The sequence below is a fragment of the Candoia aspera genome, chromosome 3, assembly GCF_035149785.1.
Source record: "Candoia aspera isolate rCanAsp1 chromosome 3, rCanAsp1.hap2, whole genome shotgun sequence".
Classification (NCBI taxonomy): Eukaryota; Metazoa; Chordata; class Lepidosauria; order Squamata; family Boidae; genus Candoia; species Candoia aspera.
The window spans coordinates 139,012,541-139,032,264 of NC_086155.1; the positions used below are offsets into that span (position 1 = coordinate 139,012,541).

The 19,724-nt window shown below is 38.3% G+C and overlaps 1 protein-coding gene across 1 annotated transcript in view; it reads left to right on the forward strand.

Moving 5' to 3' along the window:
• Positions 1–323: 323 nt before the first annotated feature.
• Positions 324–19,724, forward strand: part of BMP6 (bone morphogenetic protein 6) — a 95,914-nt gene continuing 76,513 nt past the window's right edge. The window contains exon 1 of the mRNA XM_063298872.1: positions 324–1,760. Within this exon, the coding sequence (XP_063154942.1) occupies positions 1,130–1,760 (631 nt within the window). The 5' untranslated portion in view covers positions 324–1,129. The remainder of the gene's footprint in view (positions 1,761–19,724) is intronic.

Consider the following 19,724-nt stretch of genomic DNA (forward strand, 5'->3'; position numbering starts at 1 on the left):
CTGGAAAGCGAGGAATTATCCCTGCTTTAAAACCCCAGCCAAGCCACGCTTCCCAGCGCCTGAACATCAGAAGAGAACCCGCCGTCATCCACACTTGTTTCCTCTTCGGCAAAGTCCCTCTCTAACCGGGGTTAAACCTACCCACCTATCTTGCCCTGGGAAGGCGCTGAGCTCGCCCTCGTCCTCAGCGAGGGGCAGAAACAAGCGTTTGCAGGAGGCAACGCCTCCTCTCGGGGCGGAGAGGTTCCAGCAATGACGGATGGGGACCGGGAGCCTCTTTTAATACTTGCCTCCTCCGCCCATCAAGAGAGAAAGAGGCGGGCGCTTCTGCCAGCTGGATCGTGCTACCTGCGAACCTCGGTAGCCGCGCTCGCAGGGGTGACTCAAAGCTGCCCGGGCTGGCGCGAGGAGAGCGGGCGCATTTAGGATTGTCTCGAAACCTCCCTCATCCTTCGCGCAAACTTCTGCGGGGAGACCGTCGCAGGAAAGCTCCTGAATTCACCACGCTTTTTGCCTGGGGAGGGAGAAAGAAAGGAGTTGGATGATTAGGGGTTTGGCAGTTCGTGTTGGGATTTTGTTTTGTTTTTCCTTCTCCATCCCCTTCCACCGCCCAGTCTCTGTCAAGAGCTTCCTCTCTTATTTTTTTCCCGTGCGAACTTCACTACTGTGAGGTGACGGGGGCTGGGCAGGTTGCTCTCACTTGCTCTTGGCGCGGAAGAGGTACAAAAACCTGCCGGCTACCCTACCCAGAGTGAGGGGAAGTGACCCCGGGCAAAATTAGATCACTGAGCGGTCCGGTCAGTCAGGCATCCCATGCAGGAATAGCGGGAGGTGCAGTCTGGGTGCGAGATCCGGGGGAGCGGGGTTTGCACCTGAGTTGCAAGGAAGGGGCCAGTAGACAGAGCCCTTGCGGCGGTGCCCCCCCCAGCCCCCTGGCTGGGCGGAAGCGGGGATGGGGTCACTGACGACGAGGGAAACTCCAAGCCCTCATCTTCCCCTCCCATGAATTAACGCCGCCGCCACCCCGAGGGAAGGGGGATTGGAAAGAGAAGACGAGCGAGCGACAACTTCCACGGCAAGATTTAGCTGTAAGTTAACGTGAGCGGCGGATAGGAGAAGCGGGAAAGCGATGCCTTTGAGGCTGCGCTGGTTTTGGTGGTGGGCGGTGGTGTGTAGTAGCTATTGCTGCTGCCCCCCGCCTGTGCTGCCTCTCCTGCCCGCCGCGGGGGCGCTTCTCCTGGGCAGCAGGAGCGCCGCAGGCTTCGGCACAGGGAGCAGCAAGGAGCAGCCTCAGGCGGCAGTCTCCACCTCTTCCTCCCCTGCGGGCTTCCTTTACCGTCGCCTTAAGTCCCACGAGAAACGGGAGATGCAGAAGGAGATTCTCTCCGTGTTGGGGTTGCCTCACCGGCCCCGGCCCGCGCACGGACTTCAACTGCAGCAGCAAGGAGAGCCCGAAGTTCCTCTTCCCCAGCAGCACCGGCGGCAGCAGTCGGCGCCCCCGCCGGGCAGGCTTAACTCTGCGCCTCTCTTCATGCTGGATCTCTATAACACGCTGTCCGGCGAGGAGGCAGCGGCGGCGGCGGAGGAAGAAGAGGCCGAGCATCGCGGCAGCGCCCGGCAGTCCTCCACTGCGCGACCTCTGCAGCGCAAAACGCTCCTCAGCCACAACCTGGGATCCTCCGGCAATCCTAACCTGGCTAGCTCGCAGGACAGTGCCTTCCTCAGTGAGGCTGACATGATCATGAGCTTTGTCAACCTGGGTGAGTGGGATGGGTTGAAAAAGGGGGGAGGCACTGATCAGCATCCCTGGACATGCCACAGGTGGCCTCTGTTAATGCGTGCATGGATAAGTACAGGTGTGACCCAGGCAGTGTTAAAACCAATAGAAGTTGTTGAGGCACCCTTAAAAACTTATTTATTACCATATATCCTGTTGCGCTACGGGAGACTAACAGTTATCTGGCTGTAAGCTTTTCTTTATCTTTTTCTCCAAGGACCACCAACATCCGCCCCCTTCCAGCTGCCATCTTATGCCAAAAGTACTTGCAACACCCTTTCCCCATCCCACATGCTAATGACCTCCAGTTCACAGCGCAGAATAGAGGTCTAGATCACATAGTTGAACTGCATTCCTTAGTGTAACTGCATATTATTTTATGAAGTTGGCCTGGGACCAAGCAAACAGAAAGTTATGCATCTCAGGCATGATGGGGATCCTACTGGATGAAGACATGTCTCTTATTTCAAAGGTTATGCGATATCTATCACTTGGGCTAGTGCCCCACAAGATATTGGTGTATTCAGGCTAAGCAGCCCCTATAATTTTTCTTGATATATGGTTGTCATCAGAAATAGAAAGGGCCTTTGGTTCTTCTTTCTTTCTCATCTTTATTATAGACTCCTTTTTGTAGAAACATACATAACTGTGAGAGACTTATTCAGTATTTCTCAAACTTTCCTGATACACTGGAAATTCTTGTGTATGCACAGTATCCTAAATTCAGTTCCTAGTGCCTGCCAGTTAAATCAGTGAGATCTTGATTTCAGATGTTGGAGTGTAGTAGTTATTGGAGCAGGTGATAAGAAATGGTCAGTGATTTGTTTTGCTATTGTTGGCTTTATATGAAACCATACCTTTGGGATTAAAGTTGATTTTGTAATCTGGGAGAAAAGACATGCTTGATTTAGGGTTCTGCTCATACTGATTCTGAGTATCATTAAGTGCTCTGCATTATTTTATAGTCATTATACATATGTTACCTGAATTCACTGCCTGTATTGTAAATTGCTGACATTCAGTTCCATGCTTCTGTGGTACTGACCATGGTACTGCTTCTATGCAGCTTTGGGCTGGCTTAGAAATAACTGGTTTAAGAGTGCTGGGGAGGGGGGGCGGTTGTGGATGCTCTTTCCCTCAACATATCTTGTGCTAGTTGTGTGGTTGTGCAAACAAAAACAAATGCAAGAACAATTCAAATAAGGGATTGTTCTCTAATATCAGTACCTGTATAGTAATGAACCTGTATCTCACTAAACTTGGGGAAAAAGACCCACTGAATACTGCAGGACTTACTTCTGGGTAAGCATGTAATAGGAATGCTTCATTATTCTTTTGAAAAAGCAGTGAGCACTAACTATGTTTTTCAAAGTGAAAAATATTTGACATTACTTACAAAGTAGTGTGAAACTATTGGTCCAACCTGACTAATACTATTTATCCTATTGATAGTTATTGTCCTAGGTTTCAAGTAGGAATCTTTCTCAGCCCTGCTAATTGAAATGTTTACTAACCAAATCTAATTTAGTTTACTAACTAAATCTAAGATTTCTGAATGCAAAATATATTCTTTACCATTAAACTATGATCTTGTGTTAGGCATACTTTCTTCCCAGTAATATATATCCTGCCACATTCCAGAATGCATTGTTCCTTAAATGCTCAAAAACACTTAAAATGTCAGTGACTGCCCTGTACAATTAAGGACTGGCACACTTTCTAGGAAAGCATGGCTGGTCTTTCCTGATGCAGGAAAGTAACTTGTTCCCATACTAGCAACTTCCTCTTCATCTTTCCCAATGTGGATGATTCCATTGAATTGCTGCAGTTGTTTTTTTGGCATATAAGCATGATATGAGCAAATTAGATGAAGAAGTGCATATTAAGTGCATGTAGAGTGCCCCATTACTATCATTTAAGAGAGGGAAAGTCATACAGGATGGCTTTCTTCTTCAAATGAAGACTTTTTTTTTCTCCAAGAAAATAGCTACAGCTTACTCATTTGAACCTATTTATTTTGCCACCTCCAAGTTATATTGTAGTTACTTAAAAATGATGTATGTCATCACAAAACAAAACCTAGAATTGCAAAAACAAATATTGCAATAGATTCCACCAGTAAGCATTAGAAATTATCTGAGCTAATAGTTGGGGAGAAATTTTGATGATACTGAACATTGTTATAGTAATCTCAGTGGACCCTAACTGCAATTTGAATACTTGTGTTCTTGGTGTAAAGACTCAGAATGTTTGTCCGGACAGCTCCAGTAGTAGACACTGAGCATGCTCTCCCTGTGTTTCTTGTCTGTGCAGGGTGATTGAAACATTGGTGCACATCCAGTATTTGTCCTTCTTAGTCAGCATAAAGCAGCGCAGAATAATCATACAGTCTGCATTTTGTGCACTCACACTTAGGTTTATGTGATGACTATAATACTATCCAGTTTGCCTAGCAATTCTATTTTTGTTGTTCTCCTGGTTGTGCTCTGCGGTATAAATATAGTGAAGGTGTATCTGGATTGATCTGTATGTTCATAAAAGATTTCAGCACATAGAAAATATGCTAAATCTGGATGAAAGTATTTGCTCATTGTGACTCTTAACTTAAAACTACAGATACACTGATTTTCCATGTAACAATAGCGAATGACTGCTAGAACAACCTAGAAAGACAAGGGTAAAATGTACTAATGTAATCATGCTTAAAATGTAGAATTAGAAAAAAAAAAGATAATATCACCTGAAGAGTAATTTATGCTGCTCAAGAGGAGGGAAAAGAACTAAAATTTACTTCAATAGTAAATTAGGGAAATTTTGAAAGTACTTTGATATATCTTTTTTTAGAGATATTTTGATACATGATATTACATTTCAGTAAAAAAAAAAAAAGATAGCTATTCAGGAAATAGTTTCTTTAATGATTGAAGTGTTGAAATACTCTGTGAATATTCCTCATGCTTTCCAATTCGGTCCAATGGTATGTTTGTAGCAATGAACAAAACACCTTTAGCTGGCAGCCAAAATAGGAGGAAAAGTAGGAATGTTGTGTTAAGACATGTTTAAAGAAGGCTGTTAATTAGAGTTTCATTAACTTAAATTTATTTTCAAAAGAGCCTAGGAATTGCTATACATATTGGATATACATTTTGCTGTGGGGAGGAAAAGAACACAAGTGTCAGTTTTGCATTACACTCATGTCCTTGTGTTTTCCCTGTACTAAGCAAACTCTTTCTCAGAATTCAATAAGTAGAAGACTTCATTTCCTAGTATGCTTGAGATTAAACTGCAAAACAGCAATGTATGATTCTTTTCCTCATAAGTACCCTCATAAGTATTATGTAGTATAGGATGTGTATGAATGTGGTCCAAAAGAGGGTTTATTTAGTTTAAATCTTCATGTCTTAAAACATTATCACAGATAAAGTAAACTTTTCCTTGCTGTTCATTCATGTATTATGCAGTTGTTGATTGGATTAGTTTGCCATATTTATAAAAGACAAAGTATATGCTTTGATCTCTTGATGCCACTCCTTCCCAATCCCCATCCCAATCTCTCAGTTACAGTGGGAATTGTACATGGTCACATTGGAGAAAATGAAAATTATAACTTGGAGAGAGGCAGCTTGAGTTGAAAGGACATAGAAAGAGTGGGAATAAATAAGAAAGATGATCTGCATGTATGTTTATGGCATTTGTAGGTGAAGCCAGTCATGTATGATCTTAAGAAATGATTCTTGAAAAAAAAAAAAAATTACCTGGAAAACATTAGATTTTTTTCCCCCTTTGCAATCTGTTGCTATAGTTCCAGTAGCTAACGCAAGTTCCGTGTCTGCAAGTGGTCTAAGAAAAAAGTATGGGCATTTGACATTTATTTATTTATTTACTCTCTTAACTTTGGAATCAGAAACTTCCCAGTATCACCCAGGTTACTACATTTGAAAACAGGTAACTAAAGTTGTTTTAGCAAGAAGTGTGACATTTCTTTCATTTTTGTTTTCTGTATGACCATTTTGTATTTTTTTTTACTGTTCCTATATACAACTATTGTTTTAAATGACTATTGCACTAAGAAGCACAGGTTTTTTTTAGAACTAAGAGTTGAATTTTAGTTTAAATGGAACTTTATTTTTTTACCAGGATGGGTTTATTTAGCCTGCTTTGAAAAAGTCAAGTCTAGCTAAATGCTACTGAAATACTCTTTCACATCACTAAGTACAGGTAGTCCTCTCTTAGTAACCACAATTAGGACCAGCAACTCAATTGCTAAGCACTGGGTCATTAAGTGAGACATCATGTGACCACAACTTGCAATTTTACTTCTGCATTCTCCATTACCTCTGCTTGTTGGAAGCTGGTTGTGAAGCACACAAATGGCAATCACATGACTGCAGGGTGCTGCAATGGTTATAAATGTGCAGATTGGTAGCAGAGCTGTTTTTTTTACACCATTGTAACTTTGAACAGTCATTAAATGAGGCAGTCAGTAAGTGAGGACTACCTGTATCAGAGATTATATGTAGTTTTTAACTAGAATGTGAAAGAGAGATGAGTAACTTCCAAAATACTGACTGGAATATTGGTATCTCATAACAGTATCTGTCAATTACTATAGACTGAAATTAAAAGCAAAATAAATTTACTGGCTGAATTCCAATCTTTTCTGCTGTTTATCTATATATGTGAATATTTTAGAATTGTTTAGGATTTTGGAATTCCACAGCCTTCATAGCAATATTTCTCATCAATGTACTCCTGATAGGGAGTTACTTCCAGAGTACTAAGATTGTATTAGAAATATATTCATTAAGTCAAAATGTTAGAAAATTTGAGCAGATATGATGATTCAGCCTGGAAGACTTTATGCAAATTCTATAATATTGCACTTCTGAAATTAGTATTATATTTCTCTAATTGTTTATAAGTTAAAAAGGCCATGAAAATAGTTTTGTGAATTCTATTATTCTGTAAGCTCATTATTAGAACTGCATGGATAGCAATTTTCCATTAGTATAGCATTTATAATTTAAGCTGATGTTTTTAGCAAATTTCCCACACAGGTGCACATGCAAAACTACTTATCTTCCTAGTTATAAAAAGGTTAAATGCTGTATTTATTCAATGGCTAGAGAGTGACATCATGTCTATTCAAATAAAGATACTTCTCCCACTAGCCAAGTTTTAATTTAGAGAAAGGCTTCTGATATGCATTGGATACTTGCGTTTTAGCATGAGAACTAAATAAAAGTCATTAAACATTACAGAAGACACAGCTACATTGTGCTTAATTAGCAATTACTAGTGCTTGAACTTCATATGTCATGGCTAATCCATGGTCCCCTGATCACCTAGAGCAGGGTTTTTCAAACTGTGTTCAGTGGAATCTAAGGTTTCCATGAGAACTTTATGGGGTTCTATGAGACACTAAGGAGAAAGCAAAGTTCACTTGAATGAAAGGGCATTATGGAGGGCATCCATAATGGAAACAGTTGGGCTTGTTCTCCCATGAAAAACACCATGGCCACTATTTTGTGGATCAAGGTTTCTGGGAATATTTTTTTTTTCTAATAGGTTTCATGATCTGAAAAAGTTATGAAAATCTCTGAACAAATGCTAATGTGGGAAAGTATTTTGAATAAGGGTCTAGGACTTGGGAGGTTCAGACAAGAATTATGCTGGGTGAACTAAGGCCACTTGTTACCATATTTCACATGGACTGTTGTACCATTCTGAACTCCATGAATGAAAAATTAAATAGATAATAATTAACCAAGTAAAATGTCTTACTGGCAATGGTGAATGTGGGACACATGCTGCATAGGCAACATGCTGTAGTCTCCTTTTCCCATCTGGTGGGAAGGAATTGGGGGAATGTGTCTCTGGTTTCCAAAAGACCTTTTTTTCTAGGCTTATGAGTCACTTGGATGTAAACAGCTGCTTTGAATCTGTACCCCAAAACAGTGGTGTGAATCATTTTGCACACAGTGATCATAGTTCCTTTCTTGTGCTTCCCCACCCTCTGTTTCCAACTAAACACAAGCTGATTTGCCCATTTGCAGAATCCTGGGGTTTTCAACAGCAAAAGGAGCAGGGCACTTCCACATGGTACCATTTCTATTCCTTCTACTCTGAGCTGATTGTGCAATCATCTTCACTCATGGAAGTTTCAATACAGTCAGAGAAGAATACAAGCCAGCAGTGCTCCCTCTGGTTATCCAAAGTATGGTAAAATTGACCAAGCAGCTTGTCTTAAATTTGCAGTGGTGCAGAGCAATTATGCTATAATTTCTTGGGTTCTGAAAACTTCAGAAATGATTTGGAACATGTGGTTCAGATATTGCATGAGTGCAACACCTCCGTGCTATGCATTAAATTATCTTTTTTAGGCCTTTTCATGAGCTTGAAAAAAGGTGTCACTGCACTTTTTTTTTTTCCAGGCCTGGGCTGAAGCCTGAAAAAGGACAGGCTCCTTTAACAAATAGTTCGGAAGTGCAGTGCTAATGTACTGCCTGAAACACTCCTGCTGAATCTTTTTGGAAGCCATAATCATGATCAATAAGTCAAAACATTGCTAATCCTCATTGGTGAATATATTGAACAGGAATATTTTTGAATATGTTGAAAAATTCCAGGTGGAACGTATGAGAATTGGACTTATTTATGTAAAATATAATATTTGAGAACTAACTTGCTTTTCCATAATTGAAAAAGTTTTTTTCCCCCTGTAAATTTCTTCCACCATTATCTGTCTTGGGATTTTTGGTTTAGGACACATCTTTTGCTCTTTGTGCCTTTCTCTCATTGCTAGGAAGAGAGAAACTGGAGCGCTGAACTCAGCCATGCAGCAGTCATGAAGACCTCTTTTACCCACGAGCATTCTGCACCTTACACTGCTAGACAGAACCTCTGTTGCTTAATTATTGAGGCATTAGAAACACTTTCATGTTACTTCAAAGGAAGTAAGCAGTGGCTACAGAGGGAATGTTTTGTTTATTAAAATAATTTAAAGGGTACAACAAAAAAATACATCTGTCGCTTATAATTCCCTTCTATTTTTCTCCCTTCCATTTAAACTGGAAGAGAAATAGATTGTTTTTTAGATATAGATATACAGTAGATATTTACAATGAGTTTTTTCTTACACATTGAAGGAGTTGTCAGAAACAAATATTCTTGCTGATTAAGACAAGGAGAAACATTTCCACCTGTTGCTTTCTTCAGTTATTACAAGTGTTTGGTAGTGCTGGCTAATATATTGATTGAATTCACTTGGTTATATTCCCGTGGAGGTGAGAATAGATTGATTGCATCAATTATTGAGAGAAAACATTTCATTCCATATTAAGCTCATGGGGTGTTTTTTCACTAACTATGAAAATGTTAACTATAAGTTTATTTCATGTGCTGTAATTATAAAGCACCTACCTTTGGCAACAAACTGTATGGAAGGTGAATATTTAGAGCTGTAACTTTGCATTTAACATTATTTAGGAATAATATTTAATAATATTTAATGATAATTAATGATAATTATACATATCGAACAGGTTAGGGCAGCATCTAATCAGATAGCAAAATTCGAAGAATGATACTTTTTGTTTCATGATCCTCGCTTCCAGTTAGCATTGACTTGATTTCCTGTATTATTGAACAGTTTATTCTCTTGGCTGCCCAAGGAATCCAAAGCAACATAGCTCAAAGGAATCAGTCGTCTTCTTCTCACTTTGAACAGAGTCTGTCCCTCACATCGGTATATCATAAAACAGGGAATACCATTGAGTTGACTGTTCTAATTTTTGTCTTGATTGAGATGTTTCAAGCTTTCATGAGTTCCCCAAGGCTCTCAATGGTTTGTTTTTCCCATTATTACTCTTCTCTGAATCTCTTTTGCAACAACCACCATTTCTATAAATTCTGGAGATATATACATTGAGTGATGGTCAACTACTTCTATAGTCTCCTTTTTTATCTTAAATTCTTCTAGTTTCCCAGTTGACATACTCTTGAGTTTTCTTGATGTTCAAGTAAAGCCCTACCTTTTTGCTGCCCTGTTTTACTTTCAGGATGATCATTCTTAGGGCTTGTTCAGTTTCTGCAACCAAGGTAGTATTGTCTGCATATCTCTGGTTATTGACATTAGTTCCACCAATTTTGATTCCAACCTTTAGTTCTTCCAGACCTCTGATCTGGATTTCTGTTTTTACATTGAACAGGTGTGGCAATAGAATGCAGCTCTTTCTGTCTCCTTTTCCAATAGTAAACCATTTGGCTTTATCATATTCTGTTTTCATGGTGGTTTCCTAGTTATTGTAGAGATTTCTTATCAGAAGAATCAGATACCGGGGTATATCCATTGCTTTGAGAGACTTCCAAAGTCTTGGATGATCAACACTATCAAAAGCTTTGAATAGTCTATAAAACAGAAGTGGACCTCTTTTTAACATGTTTTTGCTGTTTCCATTATCCACCTAATATTAGCTATATAGTGTTGTATATCTCTGTTCTTTCTGGAACCTGCTTGTTCAGTTGCCACTTCTCTCTTCATATGAGGATCTAATCTTTGCTGCAGAATTTTAAACAGCATCTTGTGGTATTAGGTCTGTTGTCTTGTAATTAAAATGTTCCTCTAAATCTCCCTTTTTAGGGATTTCTGCTTTGGGGGCAATGCTGCTTTTTTTCCATATTTGTCGACAAAGGGGTGTCATGATAGTTTTTGTTTTCACACCAGCCTCCTTTAAGTCCTCTGTGGATATTTCACCCACCTGTTTCCTATTTGCAAGTTGTTTATAAACCATCTGAACTCCTCCTCAGGCACCGCTGGTTCCTCCTCATATTCTTCTCTCTCAAATATTGTGTTATTGAATTGGTGGTCTTGTACAAATTTTTCATGTATCCCTTCCATCTTCTTTTTACATTATGTTCCATCATTAACTCCTTTTCATACTTGATCCTTATGATACTGATATGAAGTTGGAATGTTCCCATGTTTCCCCGATTTTCTTAAATAGATCCTCGTTTTTCCTATTCAGTTATTGAATTCAAATATATGTCTTTACTTCTTTTCACCTGTCATTGAATATTTGTATTAAATTCTCTTGTATTCTCAAGATCTCTTCTGGCTTTTGCCCATCTTCTTTCCTTAAGTGTTTCTATGGCCTTGTCTGATAGCCAGTGTGTTTAACAGTTACATCTTCAAAAACATTGCTATAATTATTAATTCATTCACAGTTCCTTACTTCTAGTGATGAATTTGCAGAGCAAAACTACATGTTCTGAATCAATGTTCTTTAACCTTGTATCTTCCAAATATATTAGAAACAGAATCCAGAATACTCAAGCAACACAGTCTGTGCTGAAAGACTGCTCTATACTTTTCTTACAGAAAAATCCTACCTAGGTCACATGTATAAGAATAGCTCAGTGACCTAAGATTCAGCACAGATCCTAATATATTGTGATTGGGAGAACAGTTGGAAGTGGGAGTTTAGAAACTGACATTTTAGAGATTACATAATATAATTTATATTGTATATGGATTTTAGTGCTGAGATATTTCTGTGGGAAGGGTGTGCTGCTATGCTGCAACACTGTTGTATCATCCTCCTGTGACAGTGTGTTGGTTTTTAGTAGCATTCCTATTCTTTCCCTGCTGTTCTTTAGGTGTTTGGGAATCTTGCACAGAAACAGATTAAGTTCTTTAAATCTGAATAGCATACCTTTATTGTTGCAATTGCAGGTCTCTTGCTAGAAAGGCATCCCAGCAGTGCAAGACACCCACCATTTTTATGGATACCCTCACAAATATGAAGGTGATCCTCCAGCTGTCTACAGCAGAGGCAACCTATTGTATTTATCTAAAGAAAAGACAACACTAAATTTAAGACATCAAGAAAGAAATATTAGATGAAAAAGAAGCTATAAACACATACAAAAACCCTATGCAGTGTATTTTCCTACCGATCAAGTAGAGTTGCCTGCTCCAAGAGAAACCAGTTCTGGAGATTTTTGTTCACCAGCAAGTGTGACACAAGCGTTAGTGGAGATATATACATTGGCCAAAGGTCACATGCCAAAAATGGCAGAGCCCAAACAAAAAATTACAAAATGAATAATGTTTACAGTTGAAATTGAAAAGAAGTTAGATATTTCCACAAGGCAGTGATTGGAAACATGCCTTCAGATCAACCAAGAACATGCTTTCAGGAATGAACAATAAAGGTTTGAAATGGCCCATATCTCAGATCTGAATATTATAGAAAACCTGCAGGGAGATCTTAAACATGCAGTGCATGCAGGAGTCCTAAGAACTCGCCTGAGTTAGTCAAATTCTTTGAGGAGGAGAAAAAAATCCCAAAAGCAAAAATAGAAAGATTCTGGTTATAAGAGGTATTTCAAAATACTGGTTGAAAAGGTGCACAACCTTTTGTACTTCCTTATTTTGAATTTGTAGACAACTGCTCATGAATAGTAAAAATGCACTGAAATGTGCAGAAGAATATTGGGTTTAACTTTATTTCATATATAGTGTAACTTGTATCTGTTTCTTTTCACTTAGGGATTCACTGAAACTTTGCCCAAGGATGCCTAAACTTCTGCATATGGGGAGCAAAGCAGTTGTCTATTGAAAGGATGCCAGTCCAGTAAAAGTCTTTATCTGCTCCTTATCAGACCTTGTAAAAGAAAAAGAAGGGAAGCAAAGTTGATTCCTATAGTTACTAATCACACAGGACATGCAGGAGAAGATTGAGTATAGTTTTCTGAGAGTTTAGGCACTTTGAGGTAAGCAGGAATATCTTGTATTAGTTTCAGAAATAAATTAGCAGTGAGGCAAGGAAGTTGGAATTAAAGCCAGTTTTTGTTTATGTGTTACAGTCTTCCTATGTCTCCACTTTTAAAACAAGAGTTATATTCTAGACTTCATCTGAAACCCAGAAGCTGTATTTTTAACAAGTTGTTTGTTTTTTGTTAATTGCATATGGTGATCTAATGGACTGACATGACTTATTCTTAATAGGACCAGAAGTCCCAGTGCCAAACATTCTGCCTACTTGTCATTTAGTTGTTGCTGGACTTCTGGCCAATAAACTGTAACACTAATAACAACCAATTTAGAATTAATTGCCATAGTTTAACTGCTGCCAATTCAAAAATAAAACACCTAGCAATTTGCTTTTGGCATGGTAATACAGAATGCTTTGGTACAATATGTTCCTGCAGTATTTCTTATTTACTCAGGTAGAGAGGGACCAGTCTGCTAAGCAATATACATAGTAACTCTCCTATCTAATGTACAGACCAACTTCTAGCATATGGCTGGAAATGTGTGCCTTATGATTTGAAATATGAATAGTAATGAAAAGATAAAATGTATGTAATAAAAACAAAATAATTTTTCTAAACTAGAAAAAATGCCATTAGCACAATTAGCGATAGGAAAATGGGTTTAAAAATATAGCACAAAAACTGGGTTTTTATCTGGGTTGAGGTTAGAGGCTTTAATTAATTGTCCCCATTTCAATCTTAGGTGGACTGATCTCTCTCCATCTGATAGGTGCATTGGAAGAAAAACTTAGATGAGCACGTTTGAAATAGCTTGTTGCCATCATGCAAATAGCAGATGTGGGGCAAGGGGTTGCCAACTTTCCTAAGGATTTTGCCTGCTTTCTTAAGGACCCAATCTGGATCAAGTTCCCGTGCTTGGTGTTTACTTTTTGAAAATAATTTTACATTATTGTTAACTGCATGAATAGTTTCATCTTGTGATGGTTTTTTCTGAAGCAAAGTCTCCATTGTTTGTTATATTTTAATAGATTGGTGCTTTCTGGGCCCTTTTACCAGTCAGTGCCAATGCTGTTGAATTCTGAACTGGTATATCATTGCATTGTTCTTCTTAAACAATATTAGCTCCCTTCTCTAGAAAAAGTATACTCTTAATCATATCAAACAGAACACTACATTTGCTTTTATATGAGAACTGTAAGTGAAACTCTTGTTTTCTGGGAATAAATTCCTTGTTAAAATTATGCAATTTCCCCTTGACTAATTGTGATTTACACAAAGCATTGTTTAAGTGTTAAGTCCATTAATCCAAACAATTGGTCTTCTGTTTATTGCTAATAAGTAAGAATAACCTCCATTTACAAAAGGTAATTCTTTTTTTCAGGCCACACATAATAAAAATAGATAAACGTGGATAAATTGGTGGTAAATATTCTTTGGGGAGGGTAGCAGCTGAGTTTTGAAAGTATGCTGTAAGATTTTTACATTCGTAGATAGCAGTTCTATTCAGAGAGGTAGTGTTCCAAATATCAAATTTCATGCTGTATAATTAAACTGCAAGCATAGTTAGAAAAGTTACCAGTTATTGATGGGATTATGTTTTGTTTTGTTTTACCAGTGCTTTAGTTATGATGTTTATTCAAAGTCGTGATATGATACTGTACTACATAAGGAACAATAGCACAGTCTCTATTTGGCTTGTGAGTGCATTAAGCGCTCTTAAATGAGTGTCCCTAACATGATGAAAAATTCTCCATCTGCAAAGATTTTTAAATACCATTAGTAACTTTTAGGCTGCTAGCAACTGAGCCATATAACTCAAGTTGACAGAGTTTTCCAAAACCCTTTTTTCTCTCCCCCATCCTATTTTCTTCCTATTTTTCTATACAGTATTTAAGGGTTATTACAAATTTGAAATACTTGTAGTGCACAGATGTTTTGCGAGGCTTGTTATTTTCTATGCTGGAGGTTATGAGTCAGATTACTGTTAAGTAAAATGTTTATGTGAAATCATTTCTGAGTCATATATTTGCATCATATACAACCTGCCTGACAATCAAAACATTCACCACTTTGCTAATGATTATACTAACTTTCCAGTGCTGTGCTCCAACATAACATAATTACACAGAAAAAATGCAATAAATTACCCTGACAGAGTTCTCGATATGCCTCATTGTGATTTCTTTGACATTATCTCACCACTACTTATGACTGCAGAGCTGACATGTAGTTTTATATATGAATTCCATTTTCTAAAGATAAAATTCTTTTCCTGTTTGGTATAACTAAATGAAGTAAAAGAAAATGTCATGCAATTAATAATTGCTATAGAAGTTCCATGTAATGTGTGTGGTAGCTCACAATGATAATACATACAATCAGGCAGTGTATTATCACAGTTTAGTTAGTGAGTACCTGACCTAGTGCCATCAAGATGGTCTAGACCTTGTCTCTGATCTTCTTCAGATACTTTAGCCAATGATAAGGGTAGTTTCATATCCAGAACTTCTAGAAGATGCTGCATTGGCTACTCTTGGTTTAGTCTGCTGTCATGTGCAGTCAGTGACTTAGCATTGCGAAGTCTCAAGCATTACTTGGTGATTATTTTTGGTTCAGTTTCCTTCGAAGGAAAACACAACAGGTTGTTGGGGGTTTTTTGTGCTATAAATGCATTTACACATTGAGCACAATTTGAAGATTCACAACTGAAGATTGGCACAATCACAGATTTTTTGTTCCCCATCAGATTTCATAGTACCATAAGTTCTCTTGCCAAAAGCTACTTTCTTCTCTCCCAGGCTGCTTTTCTGACAATCCATACACTCTGCCTCTACACTCTGCTATTGGTTAGAAGAGCCATGAAGACCTGACTCTTCACCCAGGCCTTTGGTGGGGGAAAATGAAACCCCTTGCTTCATTCCACCTGGTCTGTCACTCTTGCCTTCTTTTATCTTTACCTTTTATCTTTTATTGATTTTATTGTAATTTCCGTTTGATTGTTGTGAGCCACCCAGAGTTGTTGAGGGTTGGGCAGCACACAAGTTTAATACATTATTAAATCATGATTACTTCACTGTTGTGAGGAGTCATTCATACCAAGCAATCTTGGTCCTTATTGCAAGCATTATTGGCTATCAGCACCCTATATCCAACTAACAGAAAGATTTACAGAGAGAAAGGTGATCTTAGCCATTTTAACCAACTCTCAAACCCGTAACAAGACTCAAGTCTCTTGACATTTGTCAGCTCTTCCCTCTTTATGTTAAACGAAAGACTAACCTATTTAATCAAGTAGAAAGCAGACAGCTTAAGGAAAGATATTTCCTGAATTTATCTCAGTGGTGCTGGAGCAAAACCATACTACTTCAGATTGTGCAGGTAATATATAATCTTTAGTAGCTATCAATAGCATTATCTTCCATGAATATGTCTAATTGATATTAAACATCAGCTAGCTTGGAGGCTATCACTATACAGTATCTTGTAGCAAGTTTCATAATTTAATTGTCTTGTGCATGAAAAGTACTTCCTTTTGTCTGTCTTGAATATGCCACTGTTTAGCTGTATTAAATGTTCCTGGGTTTTAGTATTCTTTATCACTTTGGAATTCTTTATATATTCAGAAACTACTGAATGAAATATCTTTGCACATAGATACTCTATAAAAGAAGCAGATGCAATCCTGAGATGTTGCATTATTATGAGTGTTACAAGGAGTGGTGAACATTGTGTGAGAAAATAAATATACTTGGATTGGCTGGTGGACAACAATATAAATTCCCATATAGAATGGAAAGAAATAAGGACTTGTCTGTATGAATATTTTATTATATAGGTTCTACTTCAAAAGCATGTTTAGGTTTTGAAAGATAAGCTGTTTTAAGAGCTGACAGGACACACTGTGAAAGTTTGGTTTATGGTCTTTTATTTTATTTATTAATTTATCATTATTTATATGCCACCCATCTCACAAAAACCTAACTCTGGGTAGCATACAGTAAAACCCTAAAAAACAGTAATTACAAAAATACTGTAAAATTAAAACATCATCATCATCATCATCATCATCATCATCATCATCATCATTATTATAGAAAAATACGTAGGCTTTATAGGTCAGAACCAGCACCTTGAATTGGACCTGGAAGCAAACTGGCAGCCAATGGAGCTTGCGGAGCAGAGGTGTAACACATCTGCAAAGAGGGGCACGTGACTCCCTGTGCCACTGCATTTTACACCAGATGAAGCTTCTGGATACTCTTCAAGGGCAGCCCCATCTAGAGCACATTACAGTAGCCCACTTTTGACCTTGCCTTAGATGGATCGTAATATGTATGGGGTGTACAGGCAAGTTCTGCAACTATAGAATACACTGGATTTCATCACTTTTACTGGAGTGGCACACTGCAGTTGTGTATATGGAGATGTTCTTTAGGTCTATGACAAAAAGTCAAATGCTGAAAATGCCAGAATAGCCTTTTTAAATATATATGAGATAAGTCCTACTTTATTATTCCGTGTTCTAATGTCATAAAGAAATATTTCTCCATATAATTTTGGAAAGCCTTTTCCTAAACAAGGTCTTTGACTAAGACAAGTGACAAATGTTTAATTGGACTAAAAGGACCAATATATAGTAATGTGTAGTGGAAAATGCCACAAAAATCTGCTGGATGAACTCCATTATCCTGAGTCAGTTCCTAGCTCTGTAAACAAACACAGCTGCTGAGTGCAGAATTAGTGAATAAGAGTGGTAAAAATTGGTAGTGAGATCACTTCAGAAAAATATGTAATGCACAGACCTGCATAAGGACTGAAGACTATCTTCAACTGAGATTGTTTATATAGTCCACATATTTATGACACTATAGGGTACCGTTAACATGAGCAAGTTGTTTCATTCCTGAACAGCTCATGCATGAAGGCAGCCAGAAATTTAGCTCTGTTCAGTTGATGATACCAAAGTTGGAGAAATGGTCTTAGATTTTCTGTTTCTAAAATGATGCCTTTTGTCTTTGGTAATCTCTTTTGGGAGGTGAGGAGGCTTTCTTAATATATCATTGATTCAAGATTTCTTTATGTTAATTGGATACTTGGTTGATTCTTTGGTTAAAACCTTAACTGCAGTGTATCCTGAATAAGAAACACAGAAGACACTAAACAACCTGGGGGCTATGTCTCTTAGTTCATTGTTAAAATATCTTCAGTGTCAGTTTGTCTTACAGCCATTATTTTGCATGTTTTGACTTTATTGAGATGATTAATGGGTCAGCAGGAGGATAGGAGGATAGGTTTAGTTACATTGCCATAAGTTATACATTTTATAAAGGAACTCTGCCTTCATACTGTTTTTATAGCAGAACTATTTGTAATTCTTAAATATTAAGTGGTTATGAGCACTGGTATAATTCATCACCTCATCTTTTAAAAGTAAAATAAAAGCCTAGACTTTTTAAAAAAGAGAATAGGATATCAGAATGAAGGCAAACAATGGTGGTGTAATGATTGCCTACCCTAAAACACCATCAGACTCATGAACAGGTTCATAAAGATATCTGATTTATTAAAGAATAGTATGCAGGATCACGAAGAAAGCTGAGAATGGAAAAAGCGTGCCGAATGCAAACTAAAACCCCCTCGGTACAAACGAGATCCCTCCCCCTGTAGAATCTTCCCAGGCTCACAATCCCAGGTGCTCCTAACGGCTTCTGCTGGTCCGCGGGAAAAGTCCTTGAGCAGAGCACATAACCCAAACACATTCCAATGAAATGAACACAGATACAGAGCTTGGCACAAGGTTTCACAGCAGCTCCCTCCCAACAGAAACGCGCTTCAGCACCATGGCATGTGAAACGTTACGATGTACAGTGCACATTGAAACAGTGAACATGATAGGTGGGAGAGAATATGAGCACCCCAGAGATACTCTACTTGTCCACTGTGAGAAAGCATCTCAGACTTGTCCCTCCCTAGTTATATTTAGGATAAAGGCAGGGAGGGGGGAGGCACATCCAGAGTTGCAAGATTGATGTCAGCCCTTCAAGGTAGACCAGACTTGAATGCCAAAGTCATGAATACGAAAACTATTTTTATTATAGGGTTACAGTAACAGAATCTTGCAACACATGGCCTGATCCAGCAAAACTTTTCCTAATACAGAATTATCAGGCTGATGGTAGTGTAATTAGGGCTCAAAGTTCTTTTAGTACTTTTGGAGTTCTTGAATAGTTGAAATTTTGCTAATGATTCCTGTCTCTCCTGTTAACAATGGATAATATTTGATTTTTGAATGTAGACAAAGAAATGTTCCAAAATTGCATTCCACTTCAGATGAAGTTGCCAGTATGGCTTGCAATGAAGAGTTATTAGGGAGAAATAGTAAATACCTTCAGCTGAATATGCATAGGCAATAGTCCCAGTCGGCTTGCAGCACTCACAGATGCTCACAATGCTCTGGTTAAGTCCTGCTCCCACCCCCCACCCCACCATTATCCATATGATATTGATTTTCTGTAGTCTGTCTTGATGTATGTTAATATTTCCTATTATAATCTATAGTTTTCTTGAATTGTAATTAAATAATGATTTATTAAACTTGTATGCTGCCTGACTCCCAATGACTCTGGATAGCTCACAACAATCAAACAAAGAATTAGAATAAAATCAATAAAAGATAAAAGATGGCAAGTGTGAGAGACCAGATGGAGTGACCCTCACCAAATGCCTGGTTGAAGAGCCAGGTCTTCATGGCTCTTCTGAATAACCGCAGAATGGGCGCCATCCCAGTGCATTGGGCTGCATGGCTTGACTTCCTGGCTGCCATGTAAAATTCTTCACAATGCAAAATTACACTCAGGCAATTGTAAGCTTAAAGGTTTGGAAACTGTCCCCACAAGCCTAAACTTTGTTAGGAAAAGGTCTGACCATGAAGGAGTTATCATCTTGGCCTGATGAAGACACCAAATTAAGAATGTGATACATCACATTCACAGAGTAGATTATACTGTACCTTAGGACAGTGTTTTGACTCTGATTCATCTCTGAAAATGCATGATGCGACCCTCCCTTTTACTCACAGTAAGCTGACAAGGTGAACATCCATATACCAACATAACTGAATAACACATTTACATGATAGAAAGTTTTGCTTTAGAGAATCAAATTTTGA